Consider the following 18,620-nt stretch of genomic DNA (forward strand, 5'->3'; position numbering starts at 1 on the left):
ATGCATGTAAAAAGTAAAAGAATGAAATGTTTAAATACAGATAGCCTAACATGGACACTCATATTTGAAAAATGATAAGATGTTTATTGACATATAAACATATAATTTTGACATACAATTTATGACATATAATCAATTCACCAGTTAATGGGACTTCCTTGTACCATTCTTATTGCCTTTTTACTTGTTGCCAGTAATATCTAAAATAAACATTTGTCAGCTTTTTTAACTTCATCTGGAATATCCCCCAAATATAAAACATAAAAATGGCACTGGCATATGGAGAGTAAAAATATTAATAATTGACCGTATAACTTCCCAAAAACTGTTCAACGTTGGGCATTGTGTTTCTTCTGTCCCACAGTTCCTCCATGAGTGGGAGCCTGGGAGGTTCTCGTTTTTAATGCCTGTTTAATAAACATTTAATCAGATTCCTCCAATGAACTCACCACATGCTTGAGCTTGTTGAGTGATAGTAGCCTACATATTTTATTCCATTGGCCTTTTTTTAAAAATCATAAATCATCATATTCCATTCCATTTTAATCTTATGTTTTATTGTGACTTGTTGCTTAAGGACTGTGAATTTTTGATGGAATTAGATTTTATGTTTAAAAAATATTTGTAACACACTGATACTAAAATAAAAATAAAAAAAACACTTAGTACCAGTTTTTTTGTTTTTTTTTTTGATTTTTTTGGGGGGACTGTATTGTGTTGACAAACCTACAGCATTAAACTTTAATGAACAATACACTGAAAATGTAGGATTGTTTCAAACAAGAAAAATAAGACAACCATTTTTGAATATTACACATTAAATGCGAAAGCTAATTTGCTTTTTCCTTGTGCCATTAGGTACAATAGACCTTAAAGGAATAGTTCACCCAAAAATGAAAATTCTGTCATCATTTACTCACCCTCAAGTTGTTCCAAACCTGTATGAGTTTCTTTGTTCTGCTGAACACAAAAGAAGATATTTTGAAGAATGTTTGTAACCAAGCAGAAAAAATACTATGGTATAGTTGCTCTATCTGTTTGGTTACAAACATTCTTCAAAATATCTTCTTTTGTGTTCAGCAGAACAAAGAAACTCATACAGGTTTGGAACAACTTGAGGGTGAGTAAACGATGACAGAATTTTCATTTTTGGGTGAACTATATCCCTTTAATCAAAGTAGATCCCATATTGAATTTTCCGTGGATGAACAGTCTTTACAATGGCGTGCGCTAATTAATGGTTCTAGATAACATCCTGACATTTTAATTTTTTTTTTTTGTGTAGGCTACTGAAACCAAGTAAAATAAGTATGATTATCAGAAATCATTCAATATAAGGTCAAATGATTATAAACATCTTGAACTGTATTGCTGACAATCTAGCGATCAAATCTTATTCATTTCAAAATGGAAATGTTGATATTTTCCAAGCTAATTATCGGTCAAGAATCACTCCTTGTAATCTTAGAGAACAGATACTGGTGTTAGGGCTCAGCTTTTCTTTTCTTCCAGTTCTGTTTGCCAGATATTGTCTGACTCAGTGTCTTTAGGTTGTTTCTGAGAGGTGGTTTTGTTGCACTTCATGCTTTGTCTCCACATGATCATAAAAGCAATGAATACAAAGAGACAAATTACAAACAAGAGGCAAAAAGCAACCATTTCAAAGTAGTAACTCTTCTGTGAGATGCAAACAGTGTCTTTTCCAGCGGTGTTCATGTTAACAGTAGATTCAAGACTAGTCCTGGCTCGTTTTTCACTGCTCCTGTCAGGTGTCACAAATGCATTTGTCTTTTCATTTGTTGTAGGTTCATAATCAGATTCATCAAACTCAAGTGTAGTGTCAGGGCTGGGCTCTTTTTCTGTGCCCTTGCTGGAGTCCAGGGTGACGTCAGGTTGCTGGTGTGATGTGGGAAGAAGAGAACGAGGGATGAGCGGGAGAATTACAGCGAAGGCGGCAATGGTTTGCTCGAAGCCCAGTTCCTTCGACACGCAGAGGTAGGTGTTCAAAGTCTCTGGAGTGATGCGGAAGACCAGGCTGCCGTCGGCCCGTTGCAGGTACGGAAACCGGGGAACATCGCTGTTGTTTGAAAACCTCCAGGTCATCTCCGCAAGTCTGGATCTCGACTGACATGGTAGAACCACAATCTCATTCAACTGTGCAATCCGTGTCACTGGAGAAAGACAAAGGTGCAACCAAATATTACAATTTCACATCAGGGTTTTTTAAATTAAAACCAAAAAAATGTTACTTAAAAAAAAAAAAAAAAAATTATATATATATATATATATATAATTGAAATATATATATAAATCTTTAACCTTTTTTAATTCAGCTACTACTTTCCAAGGTAACATTTCTCATTTTTTATTTAATTTAACAATGTTTAACTTAAAAAAAAAAAACGTGATTAGAAGTTATTAAACCTTTATTAGTACCTTAATGATACTAAAATATGATACTAAACTAGCATAACACTGCCTTTCTCAATTTAATATCACCATGAAATCAAAATGGACAATCAGGAGTATTTCTTATTTTATGGAATATTGCAGTATTTATAAATGATTTACCCACGCACATCATCATTTTTTTTAAATTCATGTGCCCTCATAATCTTTAATTAAAATAACCTTCCCTCCCTCTTGCAACAACAGCTCTTCTCTGATGACACATTTACTGGCGTGAGGGCGGGACAACCTGTCACTCACAAGAGATCCACCAATAGCAAACCACATCCATCCAATCCATATGGACAAATCAAGTCTCACCCTCCATGTTTTCTTGTTCAAGAAGCTGTTAGATACACACAGATATACGTCACAATTGGGAAAAAAAGACTCTCGCAACTTCCGTGTCACATCTGCATGTCAATCTTTTTATGGGCCCTATTTTAACGACCTGCATGGTGCAATTGCGTGTCTGAATCCTCTTTTGCTAGTTTAACGACAGGAAAAATGGTCGTCGTGCCTGGCGCATTGTCTAAAAGGATTGTCCCTGTTCTCTTAATGAGTAATGGGTGTGTTTTGGGCATAAATAATAATAATATTATATAATAATAATAAATAATAAACCAATAAGAGTCTCATCTCCCATTCCCTTTAAAAGCCATTGCTATTTACTAGGACAAAAAAAAACTAGCAATAAACACTTGCAAAGTGTCTGGGGCCCTTTGTGTGGAATACAGCCTGCTCAAATCTAGTAATCTTAAACTGTCTGGATGTTTTTACACTAAGTAAGAAACTTCCGCTGCTTGGTGGTGATTATGAGTTGAAGATCTGGCACCTTCACCTAAAGTGTGACACTATTAAATGTGTGAGCAGTTACAAATTAACAACATAGTTGCAAATAAAAATCTGAGGTTTGTTATGACATGAGACAATACAAGTCTTGTGGTTCGCACAGAAGATGTGTTCACCTGTAGCAGCTGTATTTTTGAACTCTTTGCACTGTTCGTTGACATTTCCGTTTTCCACGTCCTGCCGCCTGTGAAACACACACACACACACACACACACACACACACACACGCACACACAAAAACAATAGTAGTGTGGTATCAGATAAAAGCACTTCTACAAAAAAACTAAAACAAAACTGTAAAACTGTCACATTTCATCTTGGTCAGACCAAAAACTAAAAGTATTTAAATATATATATATTTTTTTGTTAATTGAAATGAAGCTGAAATAAAATATAAACATTACATGTAAAACATAAATAAACAATATAATGTTTGCATTTATATTTAGCAACCAACTATCCTTTTGGAATTATTTTCTGTGAATGTGCTCTCTGTAAATTACTAGAAGAATAACAAAGCACTGTAAACAGCAAAACTATTTGTGCTTCAGTGCGTTTATAATTACGACAAAACATTCAAATAATTTGATAAGAAATACCAGCTTTCAGTATCAAGCAGCATAACAAGCTATTTTGTCTCAAGTGTAAATAAATGACAAAAAATTTAAACATTTCACACACAATTTCATTATTAATAATCCATGCACCTTCGAAACCTAATTTCCAAAATATTGGAAATAACAGGAGGCCGTGCTGCTCTTACATTAAAAATATAGTTGATTAAATAAGCTGGAGTACTAAAATTAAAATGATTTAAAATAAATAAAAGCTAAATAAAAATATATTTTTTTTAAACGAATACAAATGACAGAAGCCCATAGCAAACAAATACTAAAGCTTAATTTAAAATTAAAATAAAAGCTAATTCAAAATTATTAATAAATACTAAAAAAAAAATATCAACTCTGGGTCAGACTGTCTTTTGAGTGGGTGGTTCTTGGCCCATTTAGTCACTATAACAGAGATCATTTCATCTAATAGATCAGATATTGGTATAGAACTGACAACTCACAGGTTAGAACCCATTCCAGACACAGTAGCACACACTCTGGTCTCTGAGTCCCAGCCACAGAACGGGTCGCGTGCTAACACACATTCTGCACAGTTTAGGTAAGCTGAGCAGTTGGACACAGGCACTCTGAAGACGCCCTCGGAAGAGCCGATGAACAGCACACCCTACAGTAAACCATTAAATGAAACCTGATCACATTGTACATATAATAAATCATGGCTCTGTTCCAAGACCTAATTTACTGCTTATGTATGTAGCATTTTAAAGTTTCACTCTTATTGCGAAAGGTAAGATAAAAAAAGATTTTAAAAAGAATTCCACCAAGATGGCGGATGATGCAAGATAAATGTTGATGATTTATATTTTACATAATTGAAAATTTTATTGAAAATGATAAATGATATATATATATATACACCAATCAGACATGACCTAATATTGTGTTGGTCCCCGTTTTGCTGCCAAAACATTCCTGACCCATCAAGGCATGGACTCCACTAGACCCCATGAAGGCATGCTATGGTATCTGGCACCAAGATGTTAACAGCAGATCCTTTAAGTCCTGTAAGTTGCCAGGTGGGGCCTCCATGGATCGGACTTGTTTGTTTAGCGCATACCACAGATGCTCGGTTGGATTGAGATCTGGGGAATTTGGAGGCCAAGTCAACACCTCAAACTCGTTGTTGTGCTCCTCAAACCATTCCTGAACCATTTTTGCTTTGTTTGCATTATTCTGCTGAAAGAGGCCACAGCCACCAGGGAATACTATTGGGTGTACATGGTCTGCAACAATGCTTAGGTAGGTGGTATGTGTCAAAGTAACATGGCAGGACCCAAGGTTTCCCAGCAGAACATTGCCCAAAGCATCATACTGCCTCCGCCGGCTTGCCTTCTTCCCATAGTGCATCCGGGTGCCGCGTTTTCCCCTGGTAAGCAACGCACACATACCTGGCCATCCACATGATGTAAAAGAAAACGTGATTCATTAGACCAGGCCATCTTCTTCCATTGCTCTGTGGTCCAGTTCGGATGCTCACTGTTGGCGCTTTCAGCGGTGGACAGGGGTCAGCATGGCCCTGACTGGTCTGCGGTTGTGCTGCCCCATACGCAAAAACAAACTGCGATGCACTGTGTATTCTGACACCTTTCTATCAGAACCAGCATTAACTTCTTGAGCAATTTGAGCTACAGTAGCTCGTCTGTTTGATCGGACCACACAGGCCAGCCTTCGCTCTCCACGTGCATCAATGAGCCTTGGCATGACCCTGTCGCTGGTTCACCACTGTTTCTTCCTTGGACCACTTTTAATAGATACTGACCCCTGCAGACACCAAACAAGAGCTGTAGTTTTGGAGATGCTCTGACCAAGTCATCTAGCCATCACAATTTGGCCCTTTTCAAACTCGCTCAAATCCTTATGGTTGCCCATTTTTCCTGCTTCTAACACATCAACTTTGAGGACAAAATGTTCACTTGCTGCCTAATATATCCCACCCACTAACAGGTGCCGTGATGAAGAGATAATCAGTGTTATTCACTTCACCAGTCATAATGTTATGCCTGATCTGTGTATATTTATAGTTAAAAAATAGCTAAAACACTGCTTTAAATTAAGAGAGTGAAATAGCTCACTAGGTTGGGAACAGAGCCAACAGACAGTGTATAAAAATGTACCGATGATCAAGAGAGCAAAAAGACAAACAAGGAAAGAGGAAAAAAGTAATGCTTTAAAACCTTGCTTTTGGAGATGAGGATGTTTTTCACAGTCTGTGGTTGCTTAAAAGTCTGAATCTCCTCGATGATATGAGGACCTTTAGCCAGCAGGACAACTTTATGAAGAAAGCCAGACTCTGAATAAAATAGAAATGGACAGACATGGGCAACAGGAAAAAGTCTGGCCATAGAAAGTAGCAAGTCAGTAAAATCGGTATTCATTATGTTTACCGGTGAGCAGGTACAGGATGGTGTAACTTTTTCCATTTGAAGCTTGAGTTCTCTGAACAGCTAATCGGCTATAATGCTCTTCTGTGGAGGATAGAAGCAGTTTCTTCCCCAAAGAACGCACCGCTTTTTCAGCCAGGAAGCTCTTTTTTACAATGTTTAGCACACGGTCAGTGTCGTTAAACAGTCCACACTGCAAATAGATGAGAGTCTGGTTACACAATGGTTAAAGCAGCTGTGAGTCATTGTTTGCATGTTAAAATACATTCTCCTGCCCCAGTTTAATGTGTTATATATATTATAAGTACATCATTTATTGTGGACTTCCTGCAGAGTGTAATCAATGTGGTGCTTGGCAAACATTGCTGTTTGGTTTAGTGGCCCAACACATCAACTTCACGTGGTTAATTCAAAAATACAGTGTGTGACATTATGGGAGTAATATGGGTTGTCAGTATAATTTCATGTTGACACTGAAGCTCTGGGATAATTTTTTGGGATTTACGTCTGGATACATAAAAAAAGGTCATATTCCTCCATTCAGATTCATTTGAATAAATTTCCAGTATTTTCTGGAATTTAGTGGAAACAGCCAAAACAGGGCCTGAGTTACACACTTTCAAAAATTAATTTATAACCAAACAAATACAGGGTCTGCAGAGTTTAAGAGGTTAAAGGGTTAGTTTATATTGTTCCAAACCCGTAATACTTTCGTTCATCCTTAAAACACAAATTATGAGATTTCTGTTGCTCCACTGGCAGCTACACAACTACCACTTCGATGCAACAAAAAAAAGTTAATAAAGAGATTGTAAAACGAATCCATATGAATTGAATGGTTAAATCCAAATGTTCTGAAGAGACTTGAATTTAGGCTTTTATTCACATATAAATTATATTAATTATATATTCCGCCCATTTTGGCGGGCTCAGCTCGCGGGCGGCGGGATGCTCCCCGATTGGTTTGCGCACATATGCCGCCTCGCCATAGGTTCGTGTAGTTCCCGCAGCCCAACCAACCAGCATGCTTATAGCTTGCATAATGTTGGCTGTGCAGCTGCACTGCGTTTTTAAAAATAAGGCTTTAATATTTCAAGAAAAGGAGTTTTCCCATAAGTGCCTAGCGACGCAATGTGAGGAACCGTTTTCGAAAGGGAACCATCCCTTTACGGGTGTAGTGTGTAATCTGTGCCACAAGTGGCACCAAACGGAATTGCGGTAATAATTTGTAATAATATTCTCATTTAAATAAAGTAATATAAATTTAAATATTTTAATGTAATTGAATTAAAATGTACAAATAAAATAGAATAAGTTCTCAATCTTAAAGGGATAGTTCACCCAAAAATGAAAATTCTGTCATCATTTACTCACCCTCACGTTGTTCCAAACCTGTATGAGTTTCTTTGTTCTGCTGAACACACAAGAAGATTTTTTGAAGAATGTTTGTAATAAAGCAGATAGAGCAACCATTGACTACCATAGTATATCTTCTTTTGTGTTCAGCAGAACAAAGAAACTCATACAGGTTTGGAACAACTTGAGAGTGAGTAAATGATGACAGAATTTTCATTTTTGGGTGAACTATCCCTTTAATTTGTAATATTTATAATACTTTCTCCCCAACAAACAGCCCTAAAACTAACCCTAACCCCAACTAGCTCTCTTAGTCTGTGCTACCTTGCCGAGTTTGCCATGTGTATTTGGTTGACGCAACCAGTGATTTCCTCCAAAATCGTAGGTCTTGTAATCCCCTGAAAAAGCTGCTTTAATATCTGCTAATCTGAAAGAACACACTGCTGACAGACCAGACGAAACTGACCTGTGAAACAGAGAGAGATGCAAAGAAAACGTTTAAACTTAAATCACATGACCATTCAGAACAGTGAATATATGTCATGATGGTGGATTCGAAATGATTGGCACCATTGTGAGGTAAAGATCCCGTAGAACAGGGTGCTGTCAGGAGACTCATCGTCCGGTGAGGACAACTTGAAAATATCCTGCAGCTTGTTGAACTGGAGCTCTTCCCCTTGTTGGCAAACCAGCTGAGCCTTAGCAAAGGATGTCCAGCGTTTCTGTAAGACACGGCTTCCTCCAATGTCATCCTATAAAAAAATTATTTCATTAAAGTTTTGATGGGCCTTTTAAAATTTGACCGATTCATATGCTTCATTTGTATGCTCCTTGGGTCTTTTTTAACCAGATGAGGAACAGTAAAAAATATACTTAAAGGGTTAGTTCACCCAAAAATGAAAAAATTTAATTTATTACTCACCCTCACGCCGTTCCACACCTGTAAGACCTCCGACCTCTTACGGGTGTGAAACGGTAATAAATTACATTATTTACATTTTTTGGTGAACTAACCCTTTAAGTTTGTTCAAATTACCTTTAGATTCCGAACAACATTGCAAAAGTAAAGTACTAGAACGATTTTTAGATTATATAATATTTGTTTATATACTGCATATAGTAAAAAATAATTATACTCAGGTAATTTTGCTGGGGGTCGGTGGAGATTCTTGAGTGTCTTTAACGATTTATGTTGTTATTTTTGCAATATTTCTATTAAGAAATTATTATATAAGAAATTATTAAAAATCTTTCACAATTTAAAAACAGTCACAGTTTATTTCAAATGCCTAACATTTGTAAATATTCTCTGTTTCAGTTACTCATGCTTATCCCTGCAATTGAAATGCAGTTATTCATAAAGTTTCCAAGTAAAAGGCTTCTACTATGACTATTGTGAAAACATCTAAAGGTTGGAATACACCACACAACTTTTAATATCTCAACTAGGTATCATACACTTGCTGACTTTGTGAATAGTTAGAGAAAAACGAGGCATCATACACGAAACGACTGAGGATCACACACTACCAGACTCATACAGAAAAATGTGTCGCATTGCTAGATGCATGACAATTGAAAATGTGCTCTAAAATCGGCTAAAAATATAAAATACTTGTATACCCTCTGACTGGATGGAATCATATAGTCTGAAGCGTATAATACACTACGCGAATATGTTTGCTAAATCTGTCAACTCCTACTACCAAAAATCAGCATACTAGCTCTGAATTCCGGCAACTAGCGCTGATACATTGACACGCCCAGACCATAGACGACGCGACTTCATTGGCTTCTGCTGAAGTTATTGAAGCCTCCGGAGGCTCCGAATATGGCGCTGACATCTTGCGCAGATTTGGGACAGAGACTGCGTAGTAGTGATCTCGGGACCAGAACCAGTCGCGATTATCAAAAACCCGCCCACACTCTCACAGATGCAGAACAATTCATTATGTTGGTGTGAAATAAACAGTTATGGAAATGTAGAAATTAAAGCTAAAGCTCCAATCTACTCCCAAAAATCCAGAAAAAAAATCTGTTAGTGCCTCAGTGACAACTTTACTCAGAGAAGCCGTCAATCGCAGCTGTCAATCATGACGTCACACACCCCGTTTTTATAGCATCAAATAACTAACTAAAACTAAACTTATTTTAAAAACGAACACTTGAAATGAAATCGGCGTGATAAAAACTGCCTAAAATGACAGAAACCAACTTTGGGTTAATTTAATTGCTTAGTTTGTCTCGCGTCCATTAGAACACAAGGAGGGGCGGGGTTTATGAGCTATACTGGGACCGGCCACCTGGGGGCGATCGAGGCGCGGAGGCTTCAGTTTCTGAGAGGAGTGCTACAGGCTTGGCCCAGACTGAAAATCGTGGGAAAAGTCACGTAGTGTATTCCAATGATCTAATTCCCGCTCAACATTTTTTTACTCCGATATACATCACAATAGAAAAGACTATTGCAACCTCGATTTCATGCTGACTTTAAGTCTAAACTGGTCTTTTTTAATGCAACCATAACCGCTGTCATTTATTTAAAACAGAACATGAGGGTTACGTGAATGTTTTTAGTTTTTGCTGACAAAAAAATCCAACCCTTCTAACTTAAGTTAATGGAATTATGTTTTAGAATAGGAGAAAAATGAAGTCTCACCGTGCAGACCTGGGCCACACGAGACACAATAAAAGAGTTCACAAATGAGTCTCCGGTCAATTCCCCTAACTCAGTAAAGAACAGCAGGATCTTTCCTTCACTGGCGACATGTGTTGAACTGATGAATACAGGATCTAAGAGGGAGAGAGAAAGAAAAACCTTATCACTCCTAAAAAAAAACTTTACATGGAAAGTGTGGAAATGCTCTCAGTGTTTCGCTCAAGGTTATACAGTGGGGTAATTCCGTGTCAACTCAAGGTCCATGACTAAACTTTTTGATGAAAAAGAAAGCCAAAATATGAATTGTCATTGATGTATATTTGCTGAGTATGCCACTACTTTGTAGAAATGAAATGGGGGGGGGGGGGCTGTGAGAAATATCTGTTGAATTTCTCAGTCTTTGTTGCATTGTATGCCAACAGTGACAGTTGTTTTGATAGAGACGATACATTTCTAGTTTCAGTATTATTTGTTCTTCAGACATTCTTCTTTAAACATAATAAGTATCAACAGTTTGAAAAGTTTCCCACATTTAGTTTTCGACCATTTAAATTGGGTAATATACAACAATTTGAACATCGAGTCGCATTTGGATCCCCATATCCATGGGATTGAACCATAAAGGACCTTAAAAATGAAGATTCCAAAAAAAAAAAAGTATATTAAGAATTAAATTCTAAAAGGATTTTGAGATATCTTTAATTATTTTAGAGTTACAGGCATGCAAACTTCAGGGGGAAAAATGTCTGGCACTCAGACAGGTATGTACTACTAGAAAAAAAAAACAAGATACATTCTAGTTTCAACATTATTTGTTTCCCACATTTGGTTTTGACTGAAAAGTTGCACAATTTACCAATTTACTCATAGAGCCACATTGAGATTCCCGTTTCTTTGGAAATGAACCATGTTGGGCCTTATAAATTAAGATACTTAAAGAAAGCTTCGTTAAGAAACAGAACCTAAAAGGATATTGAGAGATATTTAATACTTCTTGAGTTACAGGCATGCAAACTGGGGAAAAAAACATAAGTAGCGCTTTTTCCCCATTGCCACTGTTGGCATATCATACAATAAAGCCTGAAGAAGTCAACAGATTTTACTAATAGACCTACCAATCTCTGCGTAAAAATAAAATAATGATGCTGCCATCTTTCTAAAGTTATTTTACCCCCTGTAATTTGGCTACAAAATAGTGGATTACTCAGTAAATATACATCCATGACATTTAATATTTTGGCTTTTATCACTATTTATGTTTGTCAAAATCAAAAATATAAGCCGGGGAAGTTTCTAAAATTTGATTGATTTGACACGGAATGGCCCAATAGTGTCTCCTATAGGACCCTTTCATGAAATCGGCAACCTCTGTGTTACCAGCCCGTATTAATAAGCCCTAGGCCATCAAGATCAAATTATTACTTTGTATATGTTAGGTATTCAGACATCATTATTCTTGGGAGAAAAAATACAAACCCTGTAGCATTTTTGGTACATTCTCAAGCTCCAAATTGTTGCGCGTTCCTCTGCTGTGACAGCGAGAAATTACTTTCTTCCCAAAGAAGCCGACTATGGTAGCTGTATAGAGCTCTTCATCTGTAAGCAAAGAGGTCACAGTTAAGTGTGTGAGAGCACTATATTAGATAAGACTCTTTGAGGTCATCTTAAACTGTGTTTCTGCACTCTCACCAACAATAGTGGCTGCGTTCCTCTGGGTGGAGCTGTAGGGACAGCAGTTTTTGGCATCCTTTGTGTCTAAGCTGGCGTTCAGAGAACTTGCTGGCTAAATTAGAGATGTTCAGTCTGTTAGAGCAGTGGTGATCGATCCAATCTTGAATTAATACTTCATTCTTCCTCATAAATTGAACTGTGCAATTTATTTGAACTTACAATGATGCTGTCTTGTGGTCCATATGCATTTGTCCCGCAGACATAAAGGTGTGTAGAGTTGAAAAACTGTAAAATACTGATGAAGTTGCCACAATCCTGTTATGGACAAGCATACAATTCAAAAATAAGAGGCATGTTAATCAAAAAAAGAAAATCACATTAATGGCAATAAGGGTCAATCGTATGATGATCATTTGTCTGGATTTATTAAGTGAGTTTAAACATGACTTGTATGAACTTTTTCTATGATTGAAATGTTTTACATTTTTGTATTAAAAATCATTTTGATTTAGTTTTGTAGGGCAATGGAAAACGTGAAAAATGTCTAGTTGTGGATATTTAAACTGTGGATATAAAAAAAGGGAATGGAAGGATCTCATTAAAATTGTGAAATTCTTGTCAATGTCATTAATATTTGAAAACATTTTGTCCGTTAAGTTAAAATCTGTGATGTAACCAACATGAAGGAGGTCATTTTGTTGTCATAGACAGTCAAGATCTGTACTTAGGCTGAAATAAATAAAAATGTGTCTGTATTTATCATTGACACACATTGTAATGCAAATTTGAATTTTCACTTTAGCAATGGCACATACCGTCTTTGAGGCTTTTGTACAGGTTAACAGGTTTGCTGTAGATGCTTTCCACTCCAACTGTAAAAATGCAACATTTTTACATTTTTAACTTAAATTATTATGTTGTAATATCAAATAGGTAAGAAGTTCAGAGCATAATCATTAAAGGGATAGTTCACCCAAAAATGAAAATTCTGTCATTATTTACTCACCCTCATGTCGTTCAAAACCCGTAAGACTTTCGTTCATCTTTGGAACACAAATGAATATATTTTTTGATGAAATCCGAGAGCTTTCCGTCCCTCCATTGACAGCTACGCTACGCAAATATCACCTTGACTCTTCAAAAAGTTCATAAAGACATTGTAAAACTAATCCATATGAATCGAGTGGTTTAGTCCAATTTTTCTGAAGAGACACAATCACTTTATAAGATGAACAGATTGAATTTAGGCTTTTATTCACATATAAACATTGCTCAGTAAACATAAACAGAAGCTCAACCGAACCTGCTTGATGCATGAGAACAAACCTCATTGGTTCTTGTGGAGACTCAAACGTGATGCGTAACACAAGAATGAACCTCATTGGTTTTTGCACATCAAGCGAACATGTTTTATCTGTTTACCTAAACTGATGCGAGTTGATGAATGTTTATGTGAACAAAAGCCTAAATTCAATCTGTTCAACCCATAGGTTCAACCTCATAAGCAATCAAGTCACTTCAGAAAATCTTGACTAAATTCCAAAATATGGATTCGTTTTATGATCTCTATGAACGTTTTGAAGCGTCGAAGTGTCAGTTGCGTAGCTGTCAATGGAGGAAAATCAATCTTTCAGATTTCATTAAAAATATCTTCATTTGTGATCCGAAGATAAGTAAATGATAACAGAATTTTCATCTTTGGATAAACTAAACCTTTAATTAATCATTAGATCATTTTATGAACTGAAATATATAGCACAAAATACCTATAGTTACAAAATCTTTCTCACCTTGTCTTTGAGTGTAATGCTATCTGGTTGACTGACATCTAGGGAGAGCAAAGCATCCTGAGCTCCAACAAACAGTGTGTCAGCGTCAGTGCTGAGCAGCAAAGTGGTGGTGTTCTTCACTGTAGAGCTGTGGTAGATGCCCAAGAGACGCTCTGAACTTCCTGTGGAAGAAAAACAACCAGTAGAGATAATGTAATGGAATTCAGCATAATGGTGTCAGACCAACCAGACCAACCTTAACATGCAGGAAGCAATGAAGCCAATTTAGGCCCAAGTGTTGTCATGGTGTAAGGGAAATATTTTGTAAAAATATATATTTGTACGTTTTTTCCCCCTAAAAATATTCTCTGGGAATTTGGCACGTACATTTTATGTAAACAACATCCTTTGCTATTGACAGTATTTATTCACATTTTAGAAATGAAACCGCAACATTGTGATTCTTCCTCTTTTTGTTCTGAGGAAATAGGAAAGGCCTATGAGCTAAGGTTTAGCAATAGTGTATACACATGATGATTTTGTTGTGCTGTCTAGTCACCCATGTTCAAGTCACTACACACTATGAAATCAAAACTGACAATATTTTAATGGAATATTGAAGTATTTATTATAAATGATTTTCCCATCATCATTTTTAAACAACTTTAATTAAAATAACTTCCCCCATCTCTTCTCTTCTAATGTCGTGTTTACTGGAGCGAGGGCGGGACAACCTGTCACTTAAATGAGACCACAGAAACATAATCAAACCACAACCATCAGTGATCAATTACCGATGGACTAAAACAAGTCTCGCCCTACATTTTTTCTTCTTTGAGAAGCCGTTTCACACGAATATACATCACAATAGTGAAGAAAAGTCTATCGCAACTTCCTTTTCAAGCCAACTATACATTTTTTTGCATTGCATTGTTTCCCCAGTTTGAGACATTTTCATCACGGGAAAAGACAAACTTGAATGTTTCATAACAGTTTCATAAATAACTTTCCATTGTCTGTTTCTAAACTGTAGCACTGAGAAACTGTGGTATACCAAGCATAATTTTAATATTCAAGCGTCTTGATTCTGAGAATGTAAATGTGCAAGCTATATATTCTGCATACACACTGCCGTTCAAAAGTTACGTTTTTTTAGCTTTTGAAAGAATCTCATGATCCTTCAGTGTCACGTGATACTTCAGAAATCATTCTAATATGCTGATTTGCTGATCATTAAACATTTCTTATTATTATCAATGTGAAAAACAGTTGTGCCGCTGAACATTTTTGTGGTAACCATCGTTTTTTGATTCTTTGATGAATAGAAAGTTCAAAAGAGCAGAATTTATTTGAAATACAAATCTTTTGTAACATTATAAATGTCTTTACTGCACTTTTGATTAATTTAAGAGGTCATATTATGCTTTTTCACTTTTTCAACTTGTGTAATTTTGCTGTTTGAGCATAAAAAAGATCTCCAAGGTTACAAAGCCAAAAGTCCACTCTAAAGGGAGATATTTTATTTAACAGAATCCACTTTCCAAGAACTACAACGATTGACTCGTTTGGACTACAACGTGTTTTGTCCAGGCTTTATAAAGTCTTGTTAAATGTTACTCATGAATGTTACTCATTAAATCTTACTCATTTAAATAATTCCAACCCACGGAATTTGCAAAAAAGGGGACGAGGCCTGGTTGAACTGCTGCTATGTCAAGGAGACGCTGTTTTTTCCACCACTTTTCCAAAACTAATTTACAATAGGAGAAAAATGACCTGGGCCACACGAGACACAATAAAAGAGTTCACAAATGAGTCTCCGGTCAATTCCCCAAACTCAGTAAAGAACAGCAGGATCTTTCCTTCAATGGCGACATGTGTTGAACTGATGAATACAGGATCTAAGAGGCTGAGGCTGACGAACATAGATTGGTTAAAATGTATTTTAAACACTGTTCCTGAAAATTATAAGCCAAACGTTTATCTGTGTACTGCATATTTTATGGAGAACAGCTTCCAGAACATAAGAGAGAACAATGCAGGTTATGCACAGAAGCTTCCCTTGAAATGGAGCAGTTCCCACTTTGTCGGGACAATCTGTTGTTTGTGGATCACAACTTGTAAGTATGTCTTATTATTTGTAGTTGCGTTACGTTTTATGTTATTGCTACGATGTATACTAAGGGCAAAGCCGTTTGACTTCACTTGTCTGCTAAGTTATAAAGTGTTGTAGTGTTTCCTGTATCTTTTGTTCACCGCCCCTTAGGAAAATTAACCATGGTTTTGTGATCGATTACTGTTTGTATAACCATAGTTTTCTGACAAATATCATGATTAAATGGTGTATAACATCCTATCTAAAATGTATAAGAGAATTACAAAAAACATAGCCTACCACTTTGAAACGCCCTGTGAAATCTGTGCTTGCAAAGTTTGTGCATGAAATCCATTCTGCATGATCCTCTTGTTTGTTAACATTCTTAAAGGGATAGTTCACCCAAAAATGAAAATTAGCCCATGATTTACTCACCCTCAAGTCGTCCTAGGTGTATATGAGATTCTTATTTTAGACAAATAAAATTGGAGTAATATTTAAAAAGTCCTGACTAATCCAAGTTGTATAATAGCAGTAATTGTTGCTCTGTTTTTGAAGTCCATAAAAATGCATCTGTTCGTCAAATAACGTGCTCCACACGGCTCTGGGGGCTTAATAAAGGCCTTCTGAAGCGAATCGATGTGTTGGTGTAAGAAAAATATCCATATTTAAAACTTTATAAAGTAAAGTTTTGGCCGATCGCCTTCCGTATTCAATTTATGGAAAAAGTGTTGAAAGTGCCTCTGCAGTTCAAAATGCTACCAGTTACACTCGTCAGACGTCGCGTACGCATTTTGAATTGCGAGAGGCACTTTCAACACTTTTTCCACGGAAGGCGATCGGCCGGAACTTTTTTATTATAACTCCGTCTGAAAGAAGAATGTCATATACACCTAAGATGACTTGAGGGTGAATAAATCATGGGCTAATTTTCATTTTTGGGTGAACTATCCCTTTAAGTCTGAATCAGGCTTGAATTGGTTTGAAATTGTCACCATTTTTTAATATTTACACCTTAGCAGATGATACTCGCTGTTATGGTAAGGGACGTGACATTTCCAGAATATGCGCTGCCAATCAAAACACACTGGGCCAGCTAACCAATCACAGCACATTTAGTATTTCGGAAGGAGGGGCTTCATTGAAACAGGAACTGAACAACGCGTTCGAGCTGGACTGGGGAGAGAGGTCCTAATAATGTAAAATATGTGAAAAATAATGTGTTTTTTGAACAATCAAGCATGAAAGCATTTTCTAGTACCCCCAAAAATTAAATCAAGACTTTGTAGAAGGGCATAATAGGACCCCTTTAATGCATCCTAATATCTTTAAAAAAATAAACAAATACAAATACTGACAAATAGTGAATATTAAAGTAGTGTACAAAAGTATACATTACAAAAAACCTTTCATGACAAATGTATTGGTCTCAAAAGTTAGTTTACTGCCTAATTGTTCTTATTTATGCCTGATAAACTCTAAAGCAGAAAATAGACCTTCAGACTGCAGCTTTGAGCATCTTGTGTGGTGGAAATAATCGGCCAGCGGGTTTTTCCACCATCAGTACACAAGCATGCCACATTTAGACCATCAAGCATTTGCAGAAGAACAGCAATGGGTAAAGCAAACAAAACCACAACTCACAAGTTCAGAGAACAAAGATTGCAAAACTTAACGAGATCTGCGTTGGATCAACATGACTCAAATTACATTTTTGGTCATGTGAACATGCTTTTATGCTAAACACTGGGTCATATTCATACAATTAGTTGAGTAAATCATTTTATAAATCCATTCATTTCCATTTACTGAGAATCAAATGCAACAATTTATATAAGAAAATGTTTTGCTTCTGATTCATGAATAAAGCCATTTAATTTTTAATTTTTAAAGTTTAGCTCAAGGATGTCTACAACGTTATACAATAATTCATTAACAGAGGCTTTACATTGAAAAATAAAATTGCTGTAGAAACCATTTTCACTCAGAAAATTCACAATCATCACTTTTTATCACAAGAAGAATTATCAAGAAACACGTTTAAACATGAAAATTTGAAGTAGAAAACCATTTTCCTGTAAAACATACTTCAAATATACATCTGACTATAATAAAGGTGAGTTTTCCACCAGTAAAGTATGTCTCGCAATCATCAAACAATGTGATCTTCACTTACCCTGAGAGAATGACACACGAGGATGGAGGGAAGCCTGAGATGGGTCTATCAATCCCAAGAAGAAGACCTCAAACATCCAGATCCTGAACAATCCTGCCATCCTAACAGAGGTTTTTGGGCACATAACCTGTTCTGGTCGTCTAGTGAAGCAGTGAGTGACTGGATCTCACTTCCTCTGATGAGACCGCCTTGAGCACGACAGGAAGGAAGATTAAAAACCTCAAACCACTCCGACTTCACTCCTCTCTATACCCAGCATTCTGCTAATGGCACTTCTCCTGACATTAGAAGGGAATGAGCCACAACAACTGAATTATAATGATATTATAATGATATCTTTTTATATTTAATGAGTGCATTTCCATGTGCATCTTATTTCTCTGTTGGATGAGAAAGCTCTGAACCTGTTTTTAGCTGACAAATGTCTTATTCTTAACTTTTTCGCAATGAGAAGATTTTAAGAAAATATAAGCTTAAAAATGAGAGCGGTTTAGCTGGTCAGACTGTTAAACAGCTAGTCAAGCTCCAATTGGCCAAGTTGAGATACCAGCAAACCTGGTTTAAGCATGTTGCGAAGCTATGTG

At 36.4% G+C, this 18,620-nt stretch overlaps 1 protein-coding gene across 1 annotated transcript; it reads right to left on the reverse strand.

Annotated features, from left to right (window-relative positions):
• Positions 1 to 700: 700 nt before the first annotated feature.
• On the reverse strand, positions 701 to 18,191 carry sema4aa (sema domain, immunoglobulin domain (Ig), transmembrane domain (TM) and short cytoplasmic domain, (semaphorin) 4Aa). The gene is made up of 14 exons (XM_079836770.1): positions 18,037 to 18,191; positions 13,787 to 13,947; positions 12,812 to 12,868; positions 12,216 to 12,311; positions 12,015 to 12,108; positions 11,802 to 11,921; positions 10,326 to 10,459; positions 8,240 to 8,421; positions 7,994 to 8,135; positions 6,317 to 6,506; positions 6,107 to 6,222; positions 4,373 to 4,536; positions 3,417 to 3,484; positions 701 to 2,171 (listed from the first exon to the last, which is right to left on the reverse strand). The coding sequence occupies exons 1-14, from the start codon at positions 18,158 to 18,160 to the stop codon at positions 1,492 to 1,494; spliced, it is 2,328 nt and encodes a 775-aa protein (XP_079692896.1). The 5' UTR covers positions 18,161 to 18,191; the 3' UTR covers positions 701 to 1,491.
• Positions 18,192 to 18,620: the final 429 nt, after the last annotated feature.

The sequence above is a fragment of the Gobio gobio genome (genome assembly GCF_949357685.1).
Source record: "Gobio gobio genome assembly, chromosome: 15".
Lineage (NCBI taxonomy): Eukaryota > Metazoa > Chordata > Actinopteri > Cypriniformes > Gobionidae > Gobio > Gobio gobio.